The sequence below is a fragment of the Oncorhynchus mykiss genome, chromosome 14 (assembly GCF_057628025.1).
Source record: "Oncorhynchus mykiss isolate SJ-2025 chromosome 14, ASM5762802v1, whole genome shotgun sequence".
NCBI classification, from domain to species: domain Eukaryota; kingdom Metazoa; phylum Chordata; class Actinopteri; order Salmoniformes; family Salmonidae; genus Oncorhynchus; species Oncorhynchus mykiss.
In genome coordinates, this window is record NC_143035.1 from 35,190,001 (window position 1) to 35,212,861 (window position 22,861).

A 22,861-nucleotide genomic window follows, 5' to 3' on the forward strand; every position below is an offset into this window, starting at 1 on the left:
AAATCCTGTTTTAAACCTGTCATCACACAACGAATCCTGTTTTAAACCTGTCATTACGTAACAAATCCTGTTTTAAACCTGTCATCACACAACAAATCCTGTTTTAAACCTGTCATTACGTAACAAATCCTGTTTTATAACTGTCATCACGTAACAAATCCTGTTTTAAACCTGTCATCACACAACAAATCCTGTTTTATAACTGTCATCACACAACAAATCCTGTTTTATAACTGTCATCACACAACAAATCTTGTTTTAAACCTGTCGTCACGCAACAAATCCTGTTTTAAACCTGTCGTCACGCAACAAATCCTGTTTTATAACTGTCATCATGCAACAAATCCTGTTTTATTAACACATGTTGACAAAGGCTTTATAATAATGATTTAATTATCAGTTGTTGCACTCAAGGGAAAGGAATAATGGCATGGGGGGGGGGGGGGGGGGGGCGGCACCACCTGTCTATTGCTGCTCTGAGGCTGTTTCTTGTCTTCAAACAATGTATTGCTTTGCTTTGGTCAAAGCATGTTAGAACAGGAGACAAATACCTCACAGCAGGCTTTCACTGTGGTGTTGTGTCATTGGTTGTTTAGTGCTCACATTGTATTGTTCAGACAGGAACAGGTAGTCGGGAAATGACAATCTGGTCAAATAGCTGGATTTTGTATGTACTTATATGTGACTTATTGAACTATATACCGCATTGCTAAAAAAAAAAAAGCATATTTGTTCCTGGCATATGAACTAAAACTCTCTCTCTCTCTCTCTCTCTCTCTCTCTCTCTCTCTCTCTCTCTCTCTCTCTCTCTCTCTCTCTCTCTCTCTCTCTCTCTCTCTCTCTCTCTCTCTCTCTCTCTCTCTCTCTCTCTCTCTCTCTCTCTCTCTCTCTCTCTCTCTCTCTCTCTCTCTCTCTCTCTCTCTCTCTCTCTCTCTCTCTCTCTCTCTCTCTCTCTCTCAGAGCTGAGGACCCTGCTGATGACAGTGAAGATGGTTACAACAGACACAAGTACACTACTCTTAGTGGTAGCAGTCTTTCTAAACCTAGTAGCAAGTAACGAGTACCACAATTTGCGCTTGGGAAAGGACAGCTCTCCCATGAGGTTCACCTTTCATCTCTACAATGCCACCATTAATGAGAACTCAGCCCCCAGGACTGCTGTGGAGAGTCCCATCAAGATGGGCGTAGTGATCGATCCTTTGTGGAACATCAAGTTCAAACTCGTCTCTGGAGACGACGACGGCCTATTCAAAGCGGAAGAGGTCAGAGTAGGGGATTTCTGCATTCTGCGAATCAAAACGCGAAGCAGTATTTCTGCATCACTGAACAGGGAAGTAAGAGACAGTTATACTCTCACCATTGAAGCCACTGAAATCACGTACGACTTCCAGGCCACGACCAAGGTATTGGTTCAGGTGCTTGATACCAATGACCTGAAACCGCTCTTCTACCCAGCCTCGTACAACGCAGTCATCAGGGAAGACGCTCCGTTGAAGTCCAGCGTGGTCAGGGTCAGTGCGACGGACGCGGATATTGGCTGCAACGCTGAGTTCTATTACTCCTTTACGACTAGAGCCCATCCGTTCGCCGTTGATCCTTTCTCAGGCACCATCAGCCTCGTCAAGAGACTGAACCACAGCCGAGCAGAAACATACGATCTCACTGTATTAGCCGAGGACAGGACCAAGAAGATATCTGGGGTTAAGAAGTTTGGCAACGTTGCCAGCGTTACAGTGACCATAGAAAAGGTCTCTTCGACCGGCCCCACCATCAAACCTCTCCCAGTTGTCCTGGCTCAGAAGGACGAAGAGGAGAAGATAACTATTGATGTCCTTGTAGAGTCGGGTGTAAAGCAGGTTGAGTCCGTTAGTATTGTTGGCGGGGATCCACAGAGGTATTTTGAGATTATTCCATCCAGCCAGCAAGTCGATGGATTCCAAGTGGTCTCCACCAAGAGAATTAACTGGTCCCAGAGCCCATCTGGATTCAACCTCTCCCTTCAAGCTAAAGACAAAAGCAGTCCACCTTTAGTTTCTCCAGTTTCAGAAATCCATATCCCTGCGTATAAACAAAGCCTGTTTAGCTTTCTGGAAGACACTTACATTCTCACACTAAGTGAGTTTTCACCACCAAAAACACATGTGGTCAGAGTTAGTGTGAGTCCAGCACATTTGAATGTTACATTCCACATTAAAAGTAACTCTGATAGCCACAAATTTAAGATTAACCCCAAAACAGGCATACTTGTTACCTCAGAGTCCTTTGACTTTGAGAAAAAGTCTCGTTATGAATTCGACGTGATAGCGAATCACGGTGAAGCCGAGACCCATATAGTCGTTGAGATAACTGACGAAAATGACAACGCCCCCACATTCACCAAGCCCTCATACCAAACCACACTGTCAGAGAACGTACCTATAGGCAGCAGCGTTCTAACAGTCTCTGCAATAGACGTGGACAGGGGTCGAAATGGCTTCGTGACCTATGCCATAGCCAACTCAGCTCCTTCCCCATTCACAATAGACCCAATCAGTGGAGTGATCTCTACATCTGAGGATCTGGACTACGAGTTGATGAAGAGGTGGTATCATCTCAGAGTGTGGGCTTCGGACAGCGGCAGTCCCTTTAGTCATGTTTCTGAATGCGCTGTGACGATCACCATGAGCAACGTCAACGACAACACCCCTCTGTTTGAGCAGGTGGGATGCAACGCCACCATACCTGTAGATTTAGCGGTGGGAGAGCCAATCACAGAGCTGTCTGCTGTTGACCTGGACGAACTACAACAGCTCAGATATGTGATCGAGTCAGGGAATGACCAAAAACTGTTTGACATTGATGCTGTATCAGGAGTCATTACACTGATCAGACAGATACCCACAGTTTCGATAGAGATTGAATTACCTTCGTTCAGACTCAGAATCACAGCAACCGACGGTAAACATACCTCTGATCCCTCTGTTGTTACTGTTACTGTCGTCAACCAGAGCATTGAAGCCACAGTCAGTTGTCAGGAGACTGGGATTTTCAAACGTCTCACAGACAAACTGATAGAATCCATAAAGCCAGTGTTGACTATCCAGGATGAGGAATCCTTCTCAGACGTTCATATCATCAACCGCCACTCTCCTAAGTTCAACTCTGGCATCCCGAGTACTATTGACATCAGAGAGGACTTCCCTTTAAATTCTACTATCCTTCACTTCAAGGCTTCAGATAATGACACCGGATTCAACAGCAAGCTTGTGTATGCCATCTCAAGTGGAAATGAAGACGGGTGTTTCTCCATTGGTATTTGGTCTGGGGAGCTTAAGCTTGTGTGTCCTTTAGACCGAGAAACCAAAGAGTTCTACATTTTGAACGTAACTGTCTATGATTTAGGAAGCCCACAAACCTCAGCATGGAAATTTCTTGCTGTGAATCTATTGGATGTTAACGACAACCGACCAGTATTCAACCAATCCAGGTATGTCGTGCACATCCCAGAGAACACGGAGGTTGACACAACGATATTCCAAATGCACGCAACAGATTTAGACTCTGAGGGCAATGGAAACATCCTATATTCGATGCTAACGCTAACCAATCTGTTCAAGATCAATGAACTCACGGGAAAAGTGAAGGTGTCTGGTCGTTTAGACAGAGAAGCCTTTCCCAGACATGACCTGAAGGTAGAGGCTAGAGATCAGTCTAAAAAAGACCCACAGCTCTTCTCTTTGACCGATCTGGTGGTCGTTTTGGAGGACATCAACGACAATCCTCCCAAGTTCGTCCCCAAGATCTACAACATCAAAGTCCCTGAGGACTTTCCCTTGGGGACGGTGCTACTGTGGGTCGAGAGCTACGACTTAGACCTGGGCAGTGCTGGACAGGTCAGCTACAACCTGAAGAACAGTGAGAACGGGACCTTTTTTCTGGACGCGTTGACGGGATCTCTAACCCTTGAGAAGGAACTGGACTTCGAGAGGAGACAGTCTTACAACCTGACGGTTCAAGCAGTTGACCATGGTCTTCCTCGGTCACTCTCCTCTTCCTGTTTCATCGAGGTGGAGGTCCTGGATGTGAATGAGAACCTGAATAAGCCGGTCTTCTCCATGTTTGTCTATGAGGCCTCAGTGATGGAGGACGCTCCCGTGGGAACCTCAGTGTTCACGCTGACAGCAGCAGACAGGGACCAGGGGAAAGATGGAGTCGTCAGGTATCACATTCACAATGGATCTGGACTGGGAGTTTTCATGATCGATGAGGAAACAGGTAAATGTGTGTGTGTGTGTGTGTGTTTGTGTGTGTGTTTGTGTGTGTGTTTGTGTGTGTGTTTGTGTGTGTGTTTGTGTTTGTGTGTGATAACAGTAAAAATCTATTTGATATCATTTTCTTTAGTATGAATGCATTGCTGTTACAGTAGATGAGAAGTGGTACAGTTGATAAAGCCTGTGGTAAAAAGAAGAAAAAAGAAAATGGATGTGCAATTGTTAAAATAACCTGAGGCTGCTTGGGACGTGTTCCTACATACTGGCTACTTTACAGAGGATAGCCTGTGACCTCACATTCCATTAGCATGGCTCCCTCCTGTTGGGAAATTAGATAGAGAAATAGAAATAGACAATGCTGTGTCATTGTAGTGTGGAATACCTGCACTGGTACACATGGCCTCCCTTTCAGAATCTTACTCCTACTTATAATCTTTTAGATTTTGACAACGTATTCTCCAGTTTTAACCAAATAACAATTTTTTTTGGGGGGGGGGGGGGGGGGGGTAAACCTAGATGATTTAACTATCCAAGTTGTTCATCACCACACCTGTCAGCCAGAAAATGATGTGAATACAGATGGATGACATTATAAACGATTTCTCCTTCTGTTTTGCAGGTGTAATCCGCACGGCTGAGACGTTGGACCGCGAGGCCGTCCCACACTACTGGCTGTCGGTCTATGCCAAAGACCTTGGCACCATCCCTCTAGTGACCTGGACAGACATATTTGTGGAAGTCCTGGACATCAATGATAATCCTCCCCAGATGTCCCAGCCGGTCTACTTCGGCTCCGTCCTGGAAAACATGCCTAAAGACAAGTCAGTGGTTCAGGTCACTGCTACTGACGTGGACAGCTCCTCTGAGGGGAAACTCACCTTCCAGCTGTTGGAGTCACCGCGGAGATATTTCACCATCAACACCAAGACAGGTAACTGACACATTTCACAAGGAAACACGGACCGATGTGATTTTATTTATGTAGTCGAACACCTTTGAGGAAATACAGGTTGTTGTATTGTGTCCATATCTCATTTTGACAACCTACAACATCCATTCAGTTTCGTCAAATGTACATCAAATTTTTTGCAATTTTTCTTGTTCATGTGTTTCAAATATACATCTCAATATACCATTTATCTAGCTGTAAAACATGGCAGCTTGTGGTTTCTCAAGTCGAATAGAAAATGGTAGATTATAACATGTGTCAACGGTAAGGTGCACATGCATCACCCAGGGTGTGCCACATCACGTGAGGCCGGATCAAGGTTAAACTACGCTTCTTTTCTACCTGTAAATGTACAACAAAAATGATCCAGTCATGTCTGGGCTGGGACGGCAGTGAGTGTAAAATATCAACTGCCCAACCAGAAAGTTAAACCCCAAATCTCTGACAGTTTCATCTTGCAGCTGAGTGCCTGTCACACAGCAACAGAGCATGGGCCTTTGAAAACAGGGCAAATTGCAACCAGATTAGCTCTACGTCGCAAGCTCCTACAAGTCTGTCTGTCCTCGACTTGTAATCTCTGCTGGGCTGTGTGTGTGTGTGTGTGTGTGTGTGTGTGTGTGTCCCCTTACCCCCAGGCTAACACCAAAGGATTAAAGCTGAAAAGACACTCCATTAATGCCTTGGAAGACGTACAATAGATTAGATGTTTTATAGAAACACCCAGTGTAATCAAGAGACAGGTTAGTTTCGCTAAGACTACCTGGGAGTGGGGAGGGGAAAACTAGCTGCTATTGGCAGAGAGGTTTGCAGCTCTCTTTTTTATTAGTCTAGTAACTAATTTACTTCCTGGTGATGTCACCAGGCATGCCAAAACTCCTCCCACTAAAACAGGCAAACATTTCAGGTGGTCTTTTCAAACAGCTCTAACACTAAAAGGGTATCATCATTTTCACAATTTCACAGTATTATCCCAACCTCATAGTGTGGAAATATACACGGAGTGTACACAACATTAGGAACACCTGCTCTTTCCATGACATAGACTGACCAGGTGAATCCAGGTGAACGCTATTGTCCCTTATTGATGTCACTTGTTAAAATATTGAAGTGCCTTTGAACGGGGTATGGCAGTAGGTGCCAGGCACACCGGTTTGAGTGTGTCAAGAACTACAACGCTGCTGGGTTTTTCATGCTCAATAGTTTCTCATGTGTCAAGAATGGTCCACCACCCAAAGGACATCCAGCCAACTTGACACAACTGTGGGAAGCAATGGAGTCAACATGGGCCAGCATTCCTGTGGAACGCTTTCGACACCTTGTAGAGTCCATGCCCTGACGAACTGAGGCTGTTCTTAGGGCAAAAAGGGCTGCAATTCAATATCAGGAAGATGTACACTCAGTGTATATAAAACACAGGAAAATCAGGGTTTTGACTGCACTGGGCCTTTAACTCATTACAATGACAAGGACCTTGTCCTTCTACATTCTGAAAGTATTCAGACCCCTTGACTTTTTCCACATTTTGTTACGTTACAGCCTTATTCTAAAATGTATTACACCCCCCCCCTCTTCAATCTACACACAATAACCCATAATGACAAAGCAAAAAAAAAAAAATATATATTTTTTTTGCTCTGTTGCCTCGATCCTGGCTAGTCTCTCAGTCCCTGTTGCTAAAAAACGTCCCCACAGCATGATGCTGACACCACCATGCTTCACCGTAGGGATGGTGACAGGTTTCCTCCAGATGTGACGCTTGGCATTCAGTCCAAAGAGTTCAATCTTGGTTACATCATTTATCATGGTCTTAGAGTCCTTTAGGTGCCTTTTGGCAAACTCCAAGCGGGCTGTCATGTGCCTTTTACGTGAGGAGTGGCTTCCGTCTGGCCACTCTACCACAAAGGCCTGATTGGTGGAGTGCTACAGAGATGGTTGTCCTTCTGGAAGGTTCTCCCATCTCTACAGAGGAACTCTGGAGCTCAGTCAGAGTGACCATCAGGTCCTTGGTTAGCTCCATGACCAAGGCCCTTCTCCCCCGATTGCTCAGTTTGGCCAGGCGGCCAGCTCTAGGAAGAGTCTTGGTGGTTCCAAACTTCTTCCATTGAAGAATGATGGAGGCCACTGTGTTTTTCGAGACCTTCAATGCTGCAGAAATGTTTTGGTACCGTTCCCTAGATCTGTGCCTCGACATAACCCTGTCTCAGAGCTTTACGGACAATTCCTTCGACCTAATGGCTTGTTTTTTACTCTGACATGCACTGTCAACTATGGGACCTTATATAGACAGGTGTGTGCCTTGCCAAATCCTGTCCAATCAATTGAATATACCACGGGTGGACTCCAGTCAAGTTGTAGAAACATCTCAAGGACGATCAATGGAAATAGGATGCTCCTGAGCTCAATTTCGAGTCTCATAGCAAAAGGGTCTGTGTAGTTATGTAAATTAACTACATTTGAATAAAATTGCAAAAAATTATAAAAACCTGTTTTTCGCTTTATCATTATGGGGTATTGTGTGTAGATTGATGAGGATTTTTTTTTTTTAAAGTAATCCATTTTAGAATAAGGCTGTAACGTAACACAATTTGGAAAAAGTCAAGGGGTCTGAATGCACTGTAGGTGAATACAAAACGATCAATGAAGTGAAACCTCAGCTTCTATCACACAAACAGCATGGTAGATTCATTTCTGCCACGAGAGGATATGAGCTGTGCTCCTCATGTCTGAACAGGATCAACACATGACTCAGAGAAGTCTGACTAAGATCTTAATTCAGGAGTGTAGCAGCTAAGTGCACAAGGTACAGTATCTGTTGAGATGTCCCAGCAGGAAGTCAGATAAGAACTAGTAATACATTTCAATAGAAGCAGTGTAGCTGTATCACCAGCTGGAAGAAACAGAAAAATCTAAACTAGAAAATATTAATCATTTGCGGGTGCTTATATTTGTCCTGTAATTGTTGTTTTCTGTATATCTCAACTCCCCCAGGGGGTGTGGTCACATTGTCAAGTACCGCAAGAGCAATTGGGTTAAGTGCCTTGCTCCAGGGCACAGAGAAAGCTTTTCACCTTGTCTGCACTGGGACACAAACGGGGACACTAACACTCTAACCTTAAGGCTACCTGCCACCCCAGAAGAAAACATATGGAGGTCAAGAGACCTCTTTTACAAGGAGGCCTAGCAGAGAAGGACAACTTCATTACAAAAACACAGACACAGGAAGTAAACCAACAACGTCTGTGCTAAATGATAAAAGCAGCAGCTTCCTAACGTGTCTCACCTGTCTAAATAATGTCTCCGCTAAAGACCCAGCAGGATTTGTTTTTGAGTGCCGTAAAAGCGAAATGCCCCTTAAATGATCATCTCCACTCACTTCAACCCCCCCCCCCCCCCCCCCCCCCCACACACACACACACACACACATACACACGCACGCGTGCATACACACGCACGCACACACACACACACACACACACACACACACGCACGCACACACACACAAATACGCACACACACACACACACACACACACACGCACACACGCACACACACACACACACACACACGCACACACGCACACACGCGCACACACACAAACACACGCACGCACACACACATACACACACACACACACACACACGCACACACGCACGCACGCACACGCACTCACACACGCACACACGCACACACACACGCGGTAGTCTGTAGGCCACTACTCTGATATCAACTCAGGCATGTTTAGTCTGTAGGCCACTACTCTGATATCAACTCAGGCATGTTTAGTCTGTAGGCCACTACTCTGATATCAACTCAGGCATGTTTAGTCTGTAGGCCACTATTCTGATATCAACTCAGGCATGTTTAGTCTGTAGGCCACTACTCTGATATCAACTCAGGCATGTTTAGTCTGCAGGCCACTACTCTGATATCAACTCAGGCATGTTTAGTCTGTAGGTCACTACTCTGATATCAACTCAGGCATGTTTAGTCTGCAGGCCACTACTCTGATATCAACTCAGGCATGTTTAGTCTGTAGGCCACTACTCTGATATCAACTCAGGCATGTTTAGTCTGTAGGCCACTACTCTGATATCAACTCAGGCATGTTTAGTCTGTAGGCCACTACTCTGATATCAACTCAGGCATGTTTAGTCTGCAGGCCACTATTCTGATATCAACTCAGGCATGTTTAGTCTGCAGGCCACTACTCTGATATCAACTCAGGCATGTTTAGTCTGTAGGCCACTACTCTGATATCAACTCAGGCATGTTTAGTCTGTAGGCCACTACTCTGATATCAACTCAGGCATGTTTAGTCTGTAGGCCACTACTCTGATATCAACTCAGGCATGTTTAGTCTGTAGGCCACTACTCTGATATCAACTCAGGCATGTTTAGTCTGTAGGCCACTACTCTGATATCAACTCAGGCATGTTTAGTCTGCAGGCCACTACTCTGATATCAACTCAGGCATGTTTAGTCTGTAGGCCACTACTCTGATATCAACTCAGGCATGTTTAGTCTGTAGGCCACTACTCTGATATCAACTCAGGCATGTTTAGTCTGTAGGCCACTACTCTGATATCAACTCAGGCATGTTTAGTCTGCAGGCCACTACTCTGATATCAACTCAGGCATGTTTAGTCTGCAGGCCACTACTCTGATATCAACTCAGGCATGTTTAGTCTGTAGGCCACTACTCTGATATCAACTCAGGCATGTTTAGTCTGTAGGCCACTACTCTGATATCAACTCAGGCATGTTTAGTCTGTAGGCCACTACTCTGATATCAGCTCAGGCGGTGAAACAGACAACCTCACCCAGTTTTCAACACGGTTGAAAAGTGCCAAACCAGTCATGTAACCTGTTTTGTCAGGTTTTCTGATCTCATAGACCCTTTAATTTGGCAGGAGAATTGGCCTGTTAAACTAACAGAAGCAACATGGCAGGATAATTGACCTGTTAAAGGAACAGAAGCAGAATGGGAAATCTTTACTAAATGACAATACAGTAGTGGATAGTGTATCAGTGGATAGATTGGGTAAGGGGAAAGGGAAAGGGGAAATGGGAAGGGGAAATGGGAAAGGGGAAGGGGAAATGGGAAAGGGGAAGGGGAAATGGGAAAGGGGAAGGGGACATGGGAAGGGGAAATGGAAAGGGAAAAGGGGATACCTAGTCAGATTGTAGCAGGTTGACGTTTATTGTCATAAGACTTGTCCTGGAGGCAGAACTGAGCGATTTTCCCTTAGGCAGGCCAGCTGTAAAGTCAACATTCATGAAAACAAACATTTACTTTTTGGTCTTAATTTAAGGTCATCATTAGGCATTAGGGTTAGTGTTGTGGTTAAGGTTGTGGTTAGGCATTAGGGTTCAAATCTGATTTTATGACTTTCTGGCTGTGCCAGCTCGTGACCACTCTTTTGTATTGGCCAACTCCTGCAACACACGTTATACTATTAAATTATCCACAGTCCTAAAACGTTGAGTATTTTATAAACAATAACAGGATCTAGAAAGTTCTCAGAGGTTTCTTTGTTTAGACCATGAAGACAAATAAACACTGTCAACAAACAGACGGGGTTGTGGGAAGACAGAAGAGTTAACCAGCTGCATGGGGCTCAGACAGTGACAGGTGTGCTGGGTGATTCCACTAACTTGGTGCCTTTTGAGAAGCGTAAAAAAAACCACACACTGTTTCCTTCTCTCCCTGTGTTTCCTTCTCCCTCTGTTTCCTTCTCTCTCTCTGTGTTTCCTTCTCTCTCTCTGTTTCCTTCTCTCCCTGTTTCCTTCTCTCTCTGATTTCTTCTCTCTCTCTTTTTCCTTCTCTCTCTCTGTTTCTTTCTCTGTTTCCTTCTCTCACTCTGTTTCCTTCTCTCACTCTGTTTCATTCTCTCTCTCTGTGTTTCCTTCTCTCACTCTGTTTCCTTCTCTCCCTGTGTTTCCTTCTCTCTCTGTTTCCTTCTCTCTCTCTGTTTTCTTCTCACTCTGTTACCTTATCACTCTGTTTCCTTCTATCTGTTTCCTTCTCCATCTGTATCCTTCTCTCTCTCTGTTTTCTTCTCTCTCTGTTTCCTCCTCTTTCTCTGTTTCCTTCTCTCTCTCTGATTCCTTCTCTCTCTCTGTTTCCTTCTCTCTCTGTTTCCTTCTCTCTCTCTGTTTCCTTCTCTCTCTCTGTTTCCTTCTCTCTTTCTGTTTCCTCCTCTCTCTATGTTTCCTTCTCTCTCTCTGTTTCCTCTCTCTCTCCGTTTCCTTTTCTCTCTCTAATTTCTTCTCTCTTTCTATTTCTCCCTCTGTTTCCTTCTCTCTCTCTGTTTCCTTCTCTCTCTGTTTCCTTCTCTCTCTCTCTGTTTCCTTCTCTCTCTCTGTTTCCTTCTCTCTCTCTCTGTTTCCTTCTCTCTCTCTGTTTCCTCTCTCTCTCTGTTTCCTTTTCTCTCTCTAATTTCTTCTCTCTTTCTGTTTCTCCCTCTGTTTCCTTCTCTCTCCCATATTCCTTCTCCCTCGGTTTCCTTCTCGCTCTGTTTCCTTCTCTCGCTGTTTCCTTCACTCTCTCTGTTTTCTTAGGCGTCATCAACACTCTGACCTCTCTGGACCGGGAACAGCAGTCTGAGCACAGTATCGAGGTAGGAGACTGAGACACCTGCTTGTCATTAAACAACATGTGAATTTTTTACGAGATCGTTAAAAAGGCCTGAATTGAGAGCTTAAACTACTCTATAAATTATCCGTAACGTGTGTGGTCTTGATAAATAACATTTCTCACCAAATATATGTGATTTGTGATACATAAAACTTATTTATTTAATTTAAGTCTCAATCAATCCTCCATATCCTACTGTTAGACTAACCCGTCTTCCCCCTCTTCCTCCTCTCAGGTGATAGTGTCAGACAACGGAGCCCCTCCTCTCCGCTCCACCTCTACAGTGATCATCCAGGTGCTGGATGAGAACGACAACAGACCCCAGTTCAACCACAAGCTCTTCCAGGTCTGCTTCTATTGGCTCTTTGGGGTTTCGGGTCAGCGTCCGAAAGGGCACCCTATTTCCTGCATAGGCTGTGTTTACACAGGCAGCCCAAATCTGATCTTTTTTCCACTCATTTGTCTTTTGTCCAATAACATCAGATCTTTTTCTTATTTTTTCCCCCCTAATTTCATGGTATCCAATTGTTAGAATTTGTTACTGTCTTGTATCATCGCTACAACTCGGGAGAGAGCCATGCGTCCTCCGAAACACAACCCAACCAAGCCGCACTGCTTCTTAACACAGCTCGCATCCAACCCGGAAGCCAGCCACACCAATGTGTTGGAGGAAACACCGTGCACCTAGCGACCTGGTAAGCGCGCACTGCGCCCGACCAGCCAGTGCGCGATGAGACAAGGATATCCCTACCGGCTAAACCCTCCCTAACCCGGACGGCGCTAGGCCAATTTTGCGTCGCCCCATGAACCTCCCAGTCGCGGCCGGCTGCGACAGACCCTGTGCTCGAACCCAAAATCTCTGGTGGCACAGCTAGCACTGTGATAACATCAGATATTTTTTTCAGAGCTGATCTAATTAGTCAAAATACCAATTAGTGAAAGCAGTGGCGGTTCAAGCTTGTGTGGCTTCCTGGGTGAACCCCCCCTTCAGCCCCCCAGGGCTATCTTCTGTATACCAACCCTACCTTGTCACAATACAACTGATTGGCTCAAATGCATTAAGAAGGAAAGAAATTCTACAAATTAACTTTTAACAAGGCACACTTGTTAATTTAATTGCATTCCAGGTGACTACGCATGATGCTGGTTAAGAGAACTACAAGAGTGTGCAAAGCTGTCATCAAGGCAAACTTTTTAATATACATTTTTATTTAACCTTTATTTAACTAGGCAAGTCAGTTAAGAACAAATTCTTATTTACAATGACGGCCTACCACGGCCAAACCCAGACGACGCTGGGCCAATTGTACGCCGCCCTATGGGACTCCCAATCACGGCCGGATGTGATGCAGCCTGGATTCAAACCAGGGACTGCAGTGACACCTCTGAGATGCAGTGCCTCAGACCACAGCGCCACTCGGGAGCCCAAAAGGGTGGCTACTTTGAAGAATCTAAAATACTAAATATATTTAGATTTAACACTTTTTTGGTTACTACATGATTCCATATGTGCTATTTCATCGTTTTGATGTCTTCACTATTATTCTACAATGTAAAAATAGTACAAATAAAGCAAAACCCTTGAATGAGGAGGTGTGTCGAAGCTTTTGACTGGAACTTTGACCGGTGGCTTTTGACTGGTGCTTTGACCGGTGCTTTGACCGGTGGCTTGCGAAAGTATTCACCCCCCCTTGGTATTTTTCCTATTTTGTTGCCTTACAACTTGGAATTAAAATAGATTTTTTTTGGGGGGGGGGGTTATATCATTTGATCTACACAACATGCCTACCACTTTGAAGATGCTATTTTTTTATAGCATAACTATTCACTCCCCCCAAAGTCAATACCTTGTAGAGCCACCTTTTGCAGCAATTACAGCTGCAAGTCTCTTGGGGCATGTCTCTATAAGCTTGGCACATCTAGCCACTGGGATTTTTGCCCATTCTTCAAGTTGGATGGGTTTCGCTGGGGTACGGCCATTTTTAAGTCATACCACAGATTCTCAATTGGATTGAAGTCTGGGCTTTGACTAGGCCATTCCAAGACATTTCAATGTTAAAACATTAAAACATTTGAATGTTGTTTTTTTTATTTTGTCTATGTGTAGGGCCATTATTTTGCTGGAAGGTGAACCTCTGTCCCAGTCTCAAATCTCTGGAAGACTGAAACAGGTTTCCCTCAAGAATTTCCCTGTATTTAGCACCATCCATCGTTCTTTCAATTCTGACCAGTTTCCCAGTCCCTGCCGATGAAAAACATGGGATGGTGTTCTCGGGGTGATGAGAGGTGTTGGGTTTGTGCCAGACATAGCTTTTTCCTTGATAGCCAAAACCTCAATTTTAGTCTCATCTGACCAGAGTACCTTCTTCCATATATTTTGGGAGTCTCCCACATACCTTTTGGCGAACACCAAACGTGTTTGTTTATTTTTTTCTTTAAACGCAGCCATTGTGCACTACTTTTGACTTGGACCATATCTGGTTAAAATTAGTGCACTAATTAGGGAATAGGATGCCATTCAGCCCTACTTACTATTAAAGCACTTTGTATCAGCTACTGATGTAATAATGGGCTTTTATAAATAAATGTGACTGATTAATTCATTGATTGGTTCCAGGTAAAACTACCTGAGCAACACAGGGGTCAGGGGGCGGAACCACAGGCGGAGGTGTGTCGGATGGTTGCCCAGGACGACGATGAAGGGCCCAATGCTGAGGTCACCTTCAGTCTCCAGGACAACCAGGACGAGAGGTTTGACATCCATCCAGACACTGGGGTTGTGACGGCACACGGGGACTTTACAGCAGGCAACTACAGCATCCTCACGGTAGGTGGACAACCACATAGTTAACATGTTCCACAGATTCATCTCCTTTTCACAACCACACGCAATGGTGGAGCACTCTTTAGGACACCTGCTATTCCAAAACAAATACAACCGCATCTTCTTTCATGACTCTCGTTCACGTGTAGAGTGTAAACGTGCATGTGAAGTTGCATGGGAACACCATTGTGATGAACACCAACCCTGTCATGTTCTCATGTAGTGTGATGAGTAACACAAAGATCCACACCACAGCGCAATAACATTAGCATTGTCTCTCCATCCCATCCATTCCCTCTGTCAGATCAAAGCAGAGGATCATGGGAGTCCGGTGAGATCGTCGACAGTCCGCCTCGACGTAGAGTGGATCTCCAAGCCGACGCCCACCTCCGATCCGCTGACGTTTGACGAGCCACACTTCACCTTCGCTGTCATGGAGACGGATCCTGTCACTCACATGGTGGGGATCATCCTCACGGAGACACAGAGGCTACTGTGGTATGACATCACAGGTGAGGACTAACATTGGTAACTCTGACGTCAAATCAAATCAAATCAAAGCAAATTTTTATTGGTCACATACACTTGGTTAGCAGATGTTAATGCGAGTGTAGCGAAATGCTTGTGCTTCTAGTTCACAGATCAGTAATATCTAACAAGTAATCTAACAATTTCACAACAACTACCTTATACACACAAGTGTAAAAGAATGAATAAGAATATGTACATATAAATACATGGATGAGTGTTGGTCGAGAGGCATAGGCAAGATGCAGTAGATGGTATCGAGTACAGTATATACATATGAGATGAGTAATGTAGGGTATGTAAATTTATATAAAGTGGCATTGTTTAAAGTGACTAGATGTGTTTAAAGTGATGTGTGGAGATGTGCAGTATGTTGTGTGTTGATGATATGGACCATGCATAAGATCAGCTAAGTGTTTCTTTAGTGTGTAGAATTACAGCCTATTTTATACAAACTAACATCCTGGAAAATATGATCAGATGTGTGTAATTTAATGTTTTTCTAGCAAAAGTTATATTAGCTGACACAATAAAGACTTAGAGTAAAGTTACCATAAAAAGTAGTGCGCTGTGTGTTTTGCTGTGCGCTGTGTGTTTTGCTGTGCGCTGTGTGTTTTGCTGTGCGCTGTGAGTTTTGCTGTGCGCTGTGTGTTTTGCTGTGTGTTTTGCTGTGCGCTGTGTGTTTTGCTGTGCGCTGTGTGTTTTGCTGTGCACTGTGTGTTTTTCTGTGCGCTGTGTGTTTTGCTGTGTGTTTTGCTGTGCACTGTGTGTTTTGCTGTGCACTGTGTGTTTTTCTGTGCGCTGTGTGTTTTGCTGTGCACTGTGTGTTTTGCTGTGCACTGTGTGTTTTTCTGTGCGCTGTGTGTTTTGCTGTGCGCCATGTAAACTATAATGGTAGATTGAGTTCATGTCACTCTGCTGTTGAACTGAGCAGCCTGGTCTCGGTGTGGCAGATAAGACCTCAGCGAGGGGCAGGGGCTCAGTGTGTGTGTGTGTGTGTGTGTGTGTGTGTGTGTGTGTGTGTGTGTGTGTGTGTGTGTGTGTGTGTGTGTGCCCTACACGCCAGCACAAGGGGAACAAAGCCAGATTTCCTCAGATGAAAGGCCAGGACACGACAGGATAGGTAGAGCCTGACTCTGATGGATGATCTGTCTCACGTGGCAGAGCACACTGGATGGATGATCTGTCTCACGTGGCAGAGCACACTGGATGGATGATCTGTCTCACGTGGCAGAACACACTGGATGGATGATCTGTCTCACGTGGCAGAGCACACTGGATGGATGATCTGTCTCACGTGGCAGAACACACTGGATGGATGATCTGTCTCACGTGGCAGAGCACACTGGATGGATGATCTGTCTCACGTGGCAGAGCACACTGGATGGATGATCTGTCTCACGTGGCAGAACACACTGGATGGATGATCTGTCTCACGTGGCAGAGCACACTGGATGGATGATCTGTCTCACGTGGCAGAGCACACTGGATGGATGATCTGTCTCACGTGGCAGAGCACACTGGATGGATGATCTGTCTCACGTGGCAGAACACACTGGATGGATGATCTGTCTCACGTGGCAGAACACACTGGATGGATGATCTGTCTCACGTGGCAGAACACACTGGATGGATGATCTGTCTCACGTGGCAGAGCACACTGGATGGATGATCTGTCTCACGTGGCAGAACACACTGGATGGATGATCTGTCTCACGTGGCAGAACACACTGGATGGATGATCTGTCTCACGTGGCAGAACACACTGGATGGATGATCTGTCTCACGTGGCAGAACACACTGGATGGATGATCTGTCTCACGTGACCAGAACACACTGGATGGATGATCTGTCTCACGTGGCAGAACACACTGGATGGATGATCTGTCTCACGTGGCAGAACACACTGGATGGATGATCTGTCTCACGTGACCAGAACACACTGGATGGATGATCTGTCTCACGTGGCAGAACACACTGGATGGATGATCTGTCTCACGTGGCAGAACACACTGGATGGATGATCTGTCTCACGTGGCAGAACACACTGGATGGATGATCTGTCTCACGTGGCAGAACACACTGACACGTTGTTGACCCTTTGCTAAAGTATTCATCCAGCTCTTTGACAATGAAATGAACTTGGATGAACTAAAAATAAGATTTTTTCTTTATTTTTGCTATTTTCCACATTGTAGAATAATAGTGAAGACATCAAAATGATGAAATATCACATATGGAATCATGTAGTAACCAAAGAAGTGTTAAACAAATCAAAATCGATTTTATTTTTTTGATTCTTCAAAGTATCCACCCTTTGCCTTGATGAAAGCTTTGCACACTCTTGGCATTCTCTCAACCAGCTTCATGAGGTTGTCACCTGGAATGCATTTCAATTAACAGATGTGCCTTGTTAAAAGGTCATTTGTGGAATTTCTTTACTTCTTAATGCATTTGAGCCAATCAGTTGTGTTGTGACAAGGTAAGGGTGGTATACAGAATATATCCTTATTTGGTAAAAGACCAAGTCCATATTATGACAAGAACAGCTCAAATAAGCCAAGAGAAATGACAGTCCATCATTACTTTAAGACATGAAGGTCTGTACATCCGGAAGTTTCTTCAAGTGCAGTCGCAAAAACCATCAAGCGCTATGATGAAACTGGCTCTCATGAGGACCGCCACAGGAAAGGAAGACCCAGAGTTACCTCTGCTGCAGAGGATAAGTTGGTTAGAGTTAACTGCAGCCCAAATAAATGCTTCACAGAGTTCATGTAACAGACACATCTCAACATCAGCTGTTCAGAGGAAACTGCGTGAATCAGGAATCCATGGTCAAATTGCTGAAAAGAAACCACTACTAAAGGACACCAATAAGAAGAAAAGACTGGCTTGGGCCAAGAAACGTTGGAAGCAATGGACATTAGATCAGTTAAAATTTGAGATTTTTGTTTCCAACCGCTGTGTCTTTGTGAGATGCAGAGTAGGTGAACGGATGATCTCCGCCTGTGTAGTTCCCACCGTGAAGCATGGAGGAGGAGGTGCTTTGCTGGTGACACTGTCAGTGATTTATTTAGAATTCAAGGCACACTTAACCAACATGGCTACCACAACATTCTGCAGCGATAAGCAATCCCATCTGGTTTGAGCTTAGTGCAAAAATCATTTGTTTTTTCAACAGGACAATGACCCAACACACCTCCAGGCTATGTAAGGGCTATTTGACCAAGAAGGAGAGTGATGGGGTGCTGCATCAGATGACCTGGCCTCCACATTCACACAACCTCAACCCAATTGTGATGGTTTGGGATTAGTTGGACTACAGAGTGAAGGAAAAGCAGCCAACAAGTGGTCAGCATACAGTATTTGGGAATTCCTTCAAGACTGTTGGAAAAGCATTCCAGGTAAAGCTGGTTGAGAGAATGCCAAGAGTGTGCAAAGTTGTCATCAAGGCAAAGGGTGGCTACTTTGAAGAATTTAAAATATATAAGTCACTGACAGTGTCACCAGCAAAGCACCCCCACACCATCACACCTCCTCCTCCATGCTTCCCGGTGGGATTCACACATGCGGATATCATCCGTTCACCTACTCTGCATCTCACAAAGACACGGTGGTTGGAACCAAACATTTCAATTTTGGACTCGTCAGACTAAAGGACAGATTTCCACAAGTCTACTGTCCATTGCTCGTGTTTCTTGGACCAAGAAAGTCTCTTCTTATTATTGGTGCCCTTTAGTAGTGGTTTCATTGCAGCAATTAGACCACGGAGGCCTGATTTACAGTCTCCTCTGAACAGTTGATGTTGACATATGTCTGTTGCTGGAGCTTTATTTGTGCTGCAATCGGAGGTGCAATTAACTCTAATGAACTTTGAAGAATCTCAAATAGAAAATATATTTTGTTTAACACTTTTTTGGTTACTACATAATTCCATATGTGTTATTTCATAGTTTTGATGTCTTCACTTTTTTCTACAATGTAGAAAATAGTTTTAAAAAATAAAGAAAAACCTCTTGAATTAATTTGTGTGTCCAAACTTTTGACTGGTTCTGTACATTAACCGAAGCATGGCACTTTAGATAGTGTCTTGAAAAGAACTTGCTGGATAAATGTGGCAGCCAATGCAATTCTAATGTGTTGACCTCAGATTTCCAGCTTTTCATATGACTTGATCTTTGACTGTGACAGCTGCTTTTCAACCCATTATATATTTAAGCAATCTATGATTTTTCTTTCAAACCGTCTGGCAATATTTTTTTATCTGGGCATTGAATACTTTGGATGTTTGATTTTTTTTTTTTTTTTTTAGCGTTTTTCATCATGAATCTTGTTCTACAGGCAGCTCTGCAGAGTGGTCACTAGCTAGCACAGCCACAAAGTCATAAAATCTGATTTTAAACCTAACCTTAACCACACTGCTAATGCCTAACCCTAACCTCAAATTAAGACAAAAAGTAAACAACCCACTGGGCACACACTGGTTGAAACAACGTTGTTTCCACGTCATTTCACTGAAATTACGTTTAACCATTTTTTTTATCCATTATTTTACCAGGTAAATTGACTGAGAACACGTTCTCATTTGCAGCAACGACCTTGGGAATAGTAACAGGGGAGAGGAGGGGGATGAATGAGCCAATTGTAAACTGGGGATTATTAGGTGACCGTGATGGTTTGAGGGACAGATTGGGAATTTAGCCAGGACACCGGGGTTAACACCCCAGAGAGTCAGGACACCCGTTTAACGTCCCATCCAAAAGACGGCACCCTACACAGGGCAATGTCCCCAATTCACTGCCCTGGGGCATTGGGATATTTTTTAGACCAGAGGAAAGAGTGCCTCCTACTGGCCCGCCAACACCACTTTCAGCATCATCTGATCTCCCATCCAGGAACTGACCAGGACCAACCCTGCTTAGCTTCAGAAGCAAGTCAGCAGTGGTATGCAGGGTGGTATGCTGGGTAGTATACGGTGTGGTATGCAGGGTGGTATGCTGCTGGCAATTTGGAATGGACGTTGAATTGACATCTGTGCCCAGTGGGAAGATTCATGCCAATAAACATCAACGTGAGTTTTTTTCAAATGTTGCAAAAGCACCAACTAGAAATCTAAACATATCTTAATTGTTCAATAATGCTCAACATTTTGTGGGAGAAGTGACATTTTAAAAATTCCCTATTTTCATGTAGTCTCACTGGAAATATTAAAAGGCAATGCCTGTTTAAAATGGAGTCATGTGAGCCTTGAAAAGGTGCATCTATTTCTTAATAAACACCATCTGGCTGAACAAGCATGAGCTTTACCCCTACTGTTCACGGCGTCTGTTGAAAATGTGTCGCTGCCAAATGTTTCCCCTTAAAACAATTGTGTTACACTTATTCTGGTACACTTGGACATGGGGGGGGGGGGGGGGGGGGGGGGGGGGGGGCGACCATTTTCTGCAACCTTGTTTTGTGTCATTAATACATACATGGCTGAACATGTGAGGATGACGGTGGTTCGTTGGCCCCATACTGGCAGATTGTTGGCTTTTTGCTCTCAGTAAAATGAGGCGTAGTAAGCACAGGAAGTAATACTTCTTAACTGTTGAGGGTGCAACACAGTACGTGTGTTTGTGGCCATGTTCAGTGAGAGGAGGGCCTCTTAGCTCATATTCCATATTCACACGCACTCATTCGGGGCGATGGCCATCATTCAAAGCGGTGAAAGAGTCGTTTTTTGGAATGTTTTGTTGGTGTTCTTGTCTTTCCAACTGTCCCGACTGGGCAAACTCCATTTCCAGTGGACGCTCCAAACAGCTGCCCACACGTCCATCTGTAGAAAGAATGATCCTCCAATCAGAGCCAAGTCATTATGGTTCTGGATGGCACACCTGTGTGTCACAACTGCCATATGGGCTTTCACTCACTCCTCCCATAAGGCTATTGGGGTCAGTCTCAGTGACAGACACATATGAAGCCAAACATCCTGAGGGGCTCTGGGCAGGCTTCCATTGAGGCCTTTCAACGGTCAAAATTTTGAACTGTCAAACTTCAAACTGTCATTGTATGGGGTGATTGAATGATATTGATTTATTTATACTGTCTCCTATCTGTTGTGTTGTTCCCAGGCGGCGATGAGGAGCAGGACTTTGACATTGAGAGGAACACAGGCAGCATCGTGATCGCCAGGCCTCTGGATGCAGGGAAGAAGTCCAACTATAATCTGACTGTACAGGTTACAGACGGGCATCAGGTCGCAACCACACAGGTGATACACACATGAAATACATAGTAAATTAGTAGGTATTATGGTAAAACTTTAGATTAAGTTGCTCTCTCTGTCTGTCTGTCTGTCTGTCTGTCTGTCTGTCTGTCTGTCTGTCTGTCTGTCTGTCTGTCTGTCTGTCTGTCTGTCTGTCTGTCTGTCTGTCTGTCTGTCTGTCTGTCTGTCTGTCTGTCTGTCTGTCTGTCTGTCTGTCTGTCTGTCTGTCTGTCTCCTAGGCATATATCCAGGTGCTGGACATGAACGAGCATCGACCCAAGTTCATGACGTCCATCTACGAAGTCAGAGTACCGGAAGACACCTCTCCACGGAAGGACATCCTCCACATCTCTGCTCAGGACCAAGACAGAAACAGCAAACTCATCTACTCGCTCCACGGCAGCGTCCATCCAGACAGCCTGAAGAGCTTCCATCTGGACCCTAAGAGTGGTGTTCTGGTCATGACTGAGCAGCTGGACCGTGAGAAGCTTTCTGTGCACACACTCATTGTGATGGTAATGTTGTTGGTGTTTTTTAGTCATCTCCCTTACCATTTGAAAACATGGAGGATCTAAAGTACAGCGTATCTATCATAACAGTTCTACAAAGTAATCTCTGTCAGATTACAGCAATCATTTTTTTCTGGTTATCTAGGAGTTTTAATTTGGATTAAGTTAACGTCCCCCACTGTCCCGCTCTCACCATCTCATTTTACTCCGTAGGTTCGAGATCAGGAGATCCCAGTGAAAAGAAACTTCGTGAAGGCAGTGGTTTATGTGGAGGACTGCAACGACCACTCTCCTGCCTTCCTGGCGGCCGGCTATGAGGGAACTATCACCGATCTGGCTGCGGCTGGGACAGAGGTGCTGCGTGTCAAGGCTCTGGATAAGGACATGGGGAGCAACGCTCAGATTATTTACTCCCTTCACTCAGGTACAACACAGATCAGAGATTATGGGGGGTAGATTATGATGGATTTGAATTGTGAATGTTTTTAGCATTCTTTAAAAGAGTATAGAAGTATATTCTATTCTAAAATCATTATTTGAGATAGATTTGTACTTAACCCTCACATACAGGCAAATGTGTTGACAATTTAAAACATTATATACACCAAAAATACGTTTGTAAAATTATTTGTTCATTTTTATTTGGTCATTGTTCATTCTTTCCAGGGAATGTGGACAACACCTTTGACATTGATGGCGAGCTGGGGAGTATCACTATCACCAAACCTCTGGACAGCCTACCCCAGGAGCAGTTTCATCTGACAGTGAAGGCCACAGACCAGGGTTTTCCCCAGCACAGCGATCTCTGTTCTGTCTCCATCACCGTCCTGCTCTCAGACAGAACCCCTCCCAGGTTAATATATAAAGTAGTATTATGTAGTTTGATAATTCTTAAATGTTTTAATTTGTAAATTGTA

General features: G+C 44.5%; 1 protein-coding gene across 1 annotated transcript in view; it reads left to right on the forward strand.

The window, feature by feature from the left end:
- The window catches only part of LOC110489217 (protocadherin Fat 2), a 68,708-nt gene that overhangs the window by 6,944 nt on the left and 38,903 nt on the right, over positions 1–22,861 (forward strand). Inside the window, exons 2-11 of the mRNA XM_021561849.3 lie at positions 961–4,254; positions 4,870–5,181; positions 11,761–11,819; positions 12,072–12,182; positions 14,454–14,663; positions 14,965–15,172; positions 21,302–21,441; positions 21,675–21,950; positions 22,158–22,368; positions 22,611–22,797. Coding sequence (XP_021417524.3) covers positions 978–4,254; positions 4,870–5,181; positions 11,761–11,819; positions 12,072–12,182; positions 14,454–14,663; positions 14,965–15,172; positions 21,302–21,441; positions 21,675–21,950; positions 22,158–22,368; positions 22,611–22,797 — 4,991 coding nt within the window. The 5' untranslated portion in view covers positions 961–977. The remainder of the gene's footprint in view (positions 1–960; positions 4,255–4,869; positions 5,182–11,760; positions 11,820–12,071; positions 12,183–14,453; positions 14,664–14,964; positions 15,173–21,301; positions 21,442–21,674; positions 21,951–22,157; positions 22,369–22,610; positions 22,798–22,861) is intronic.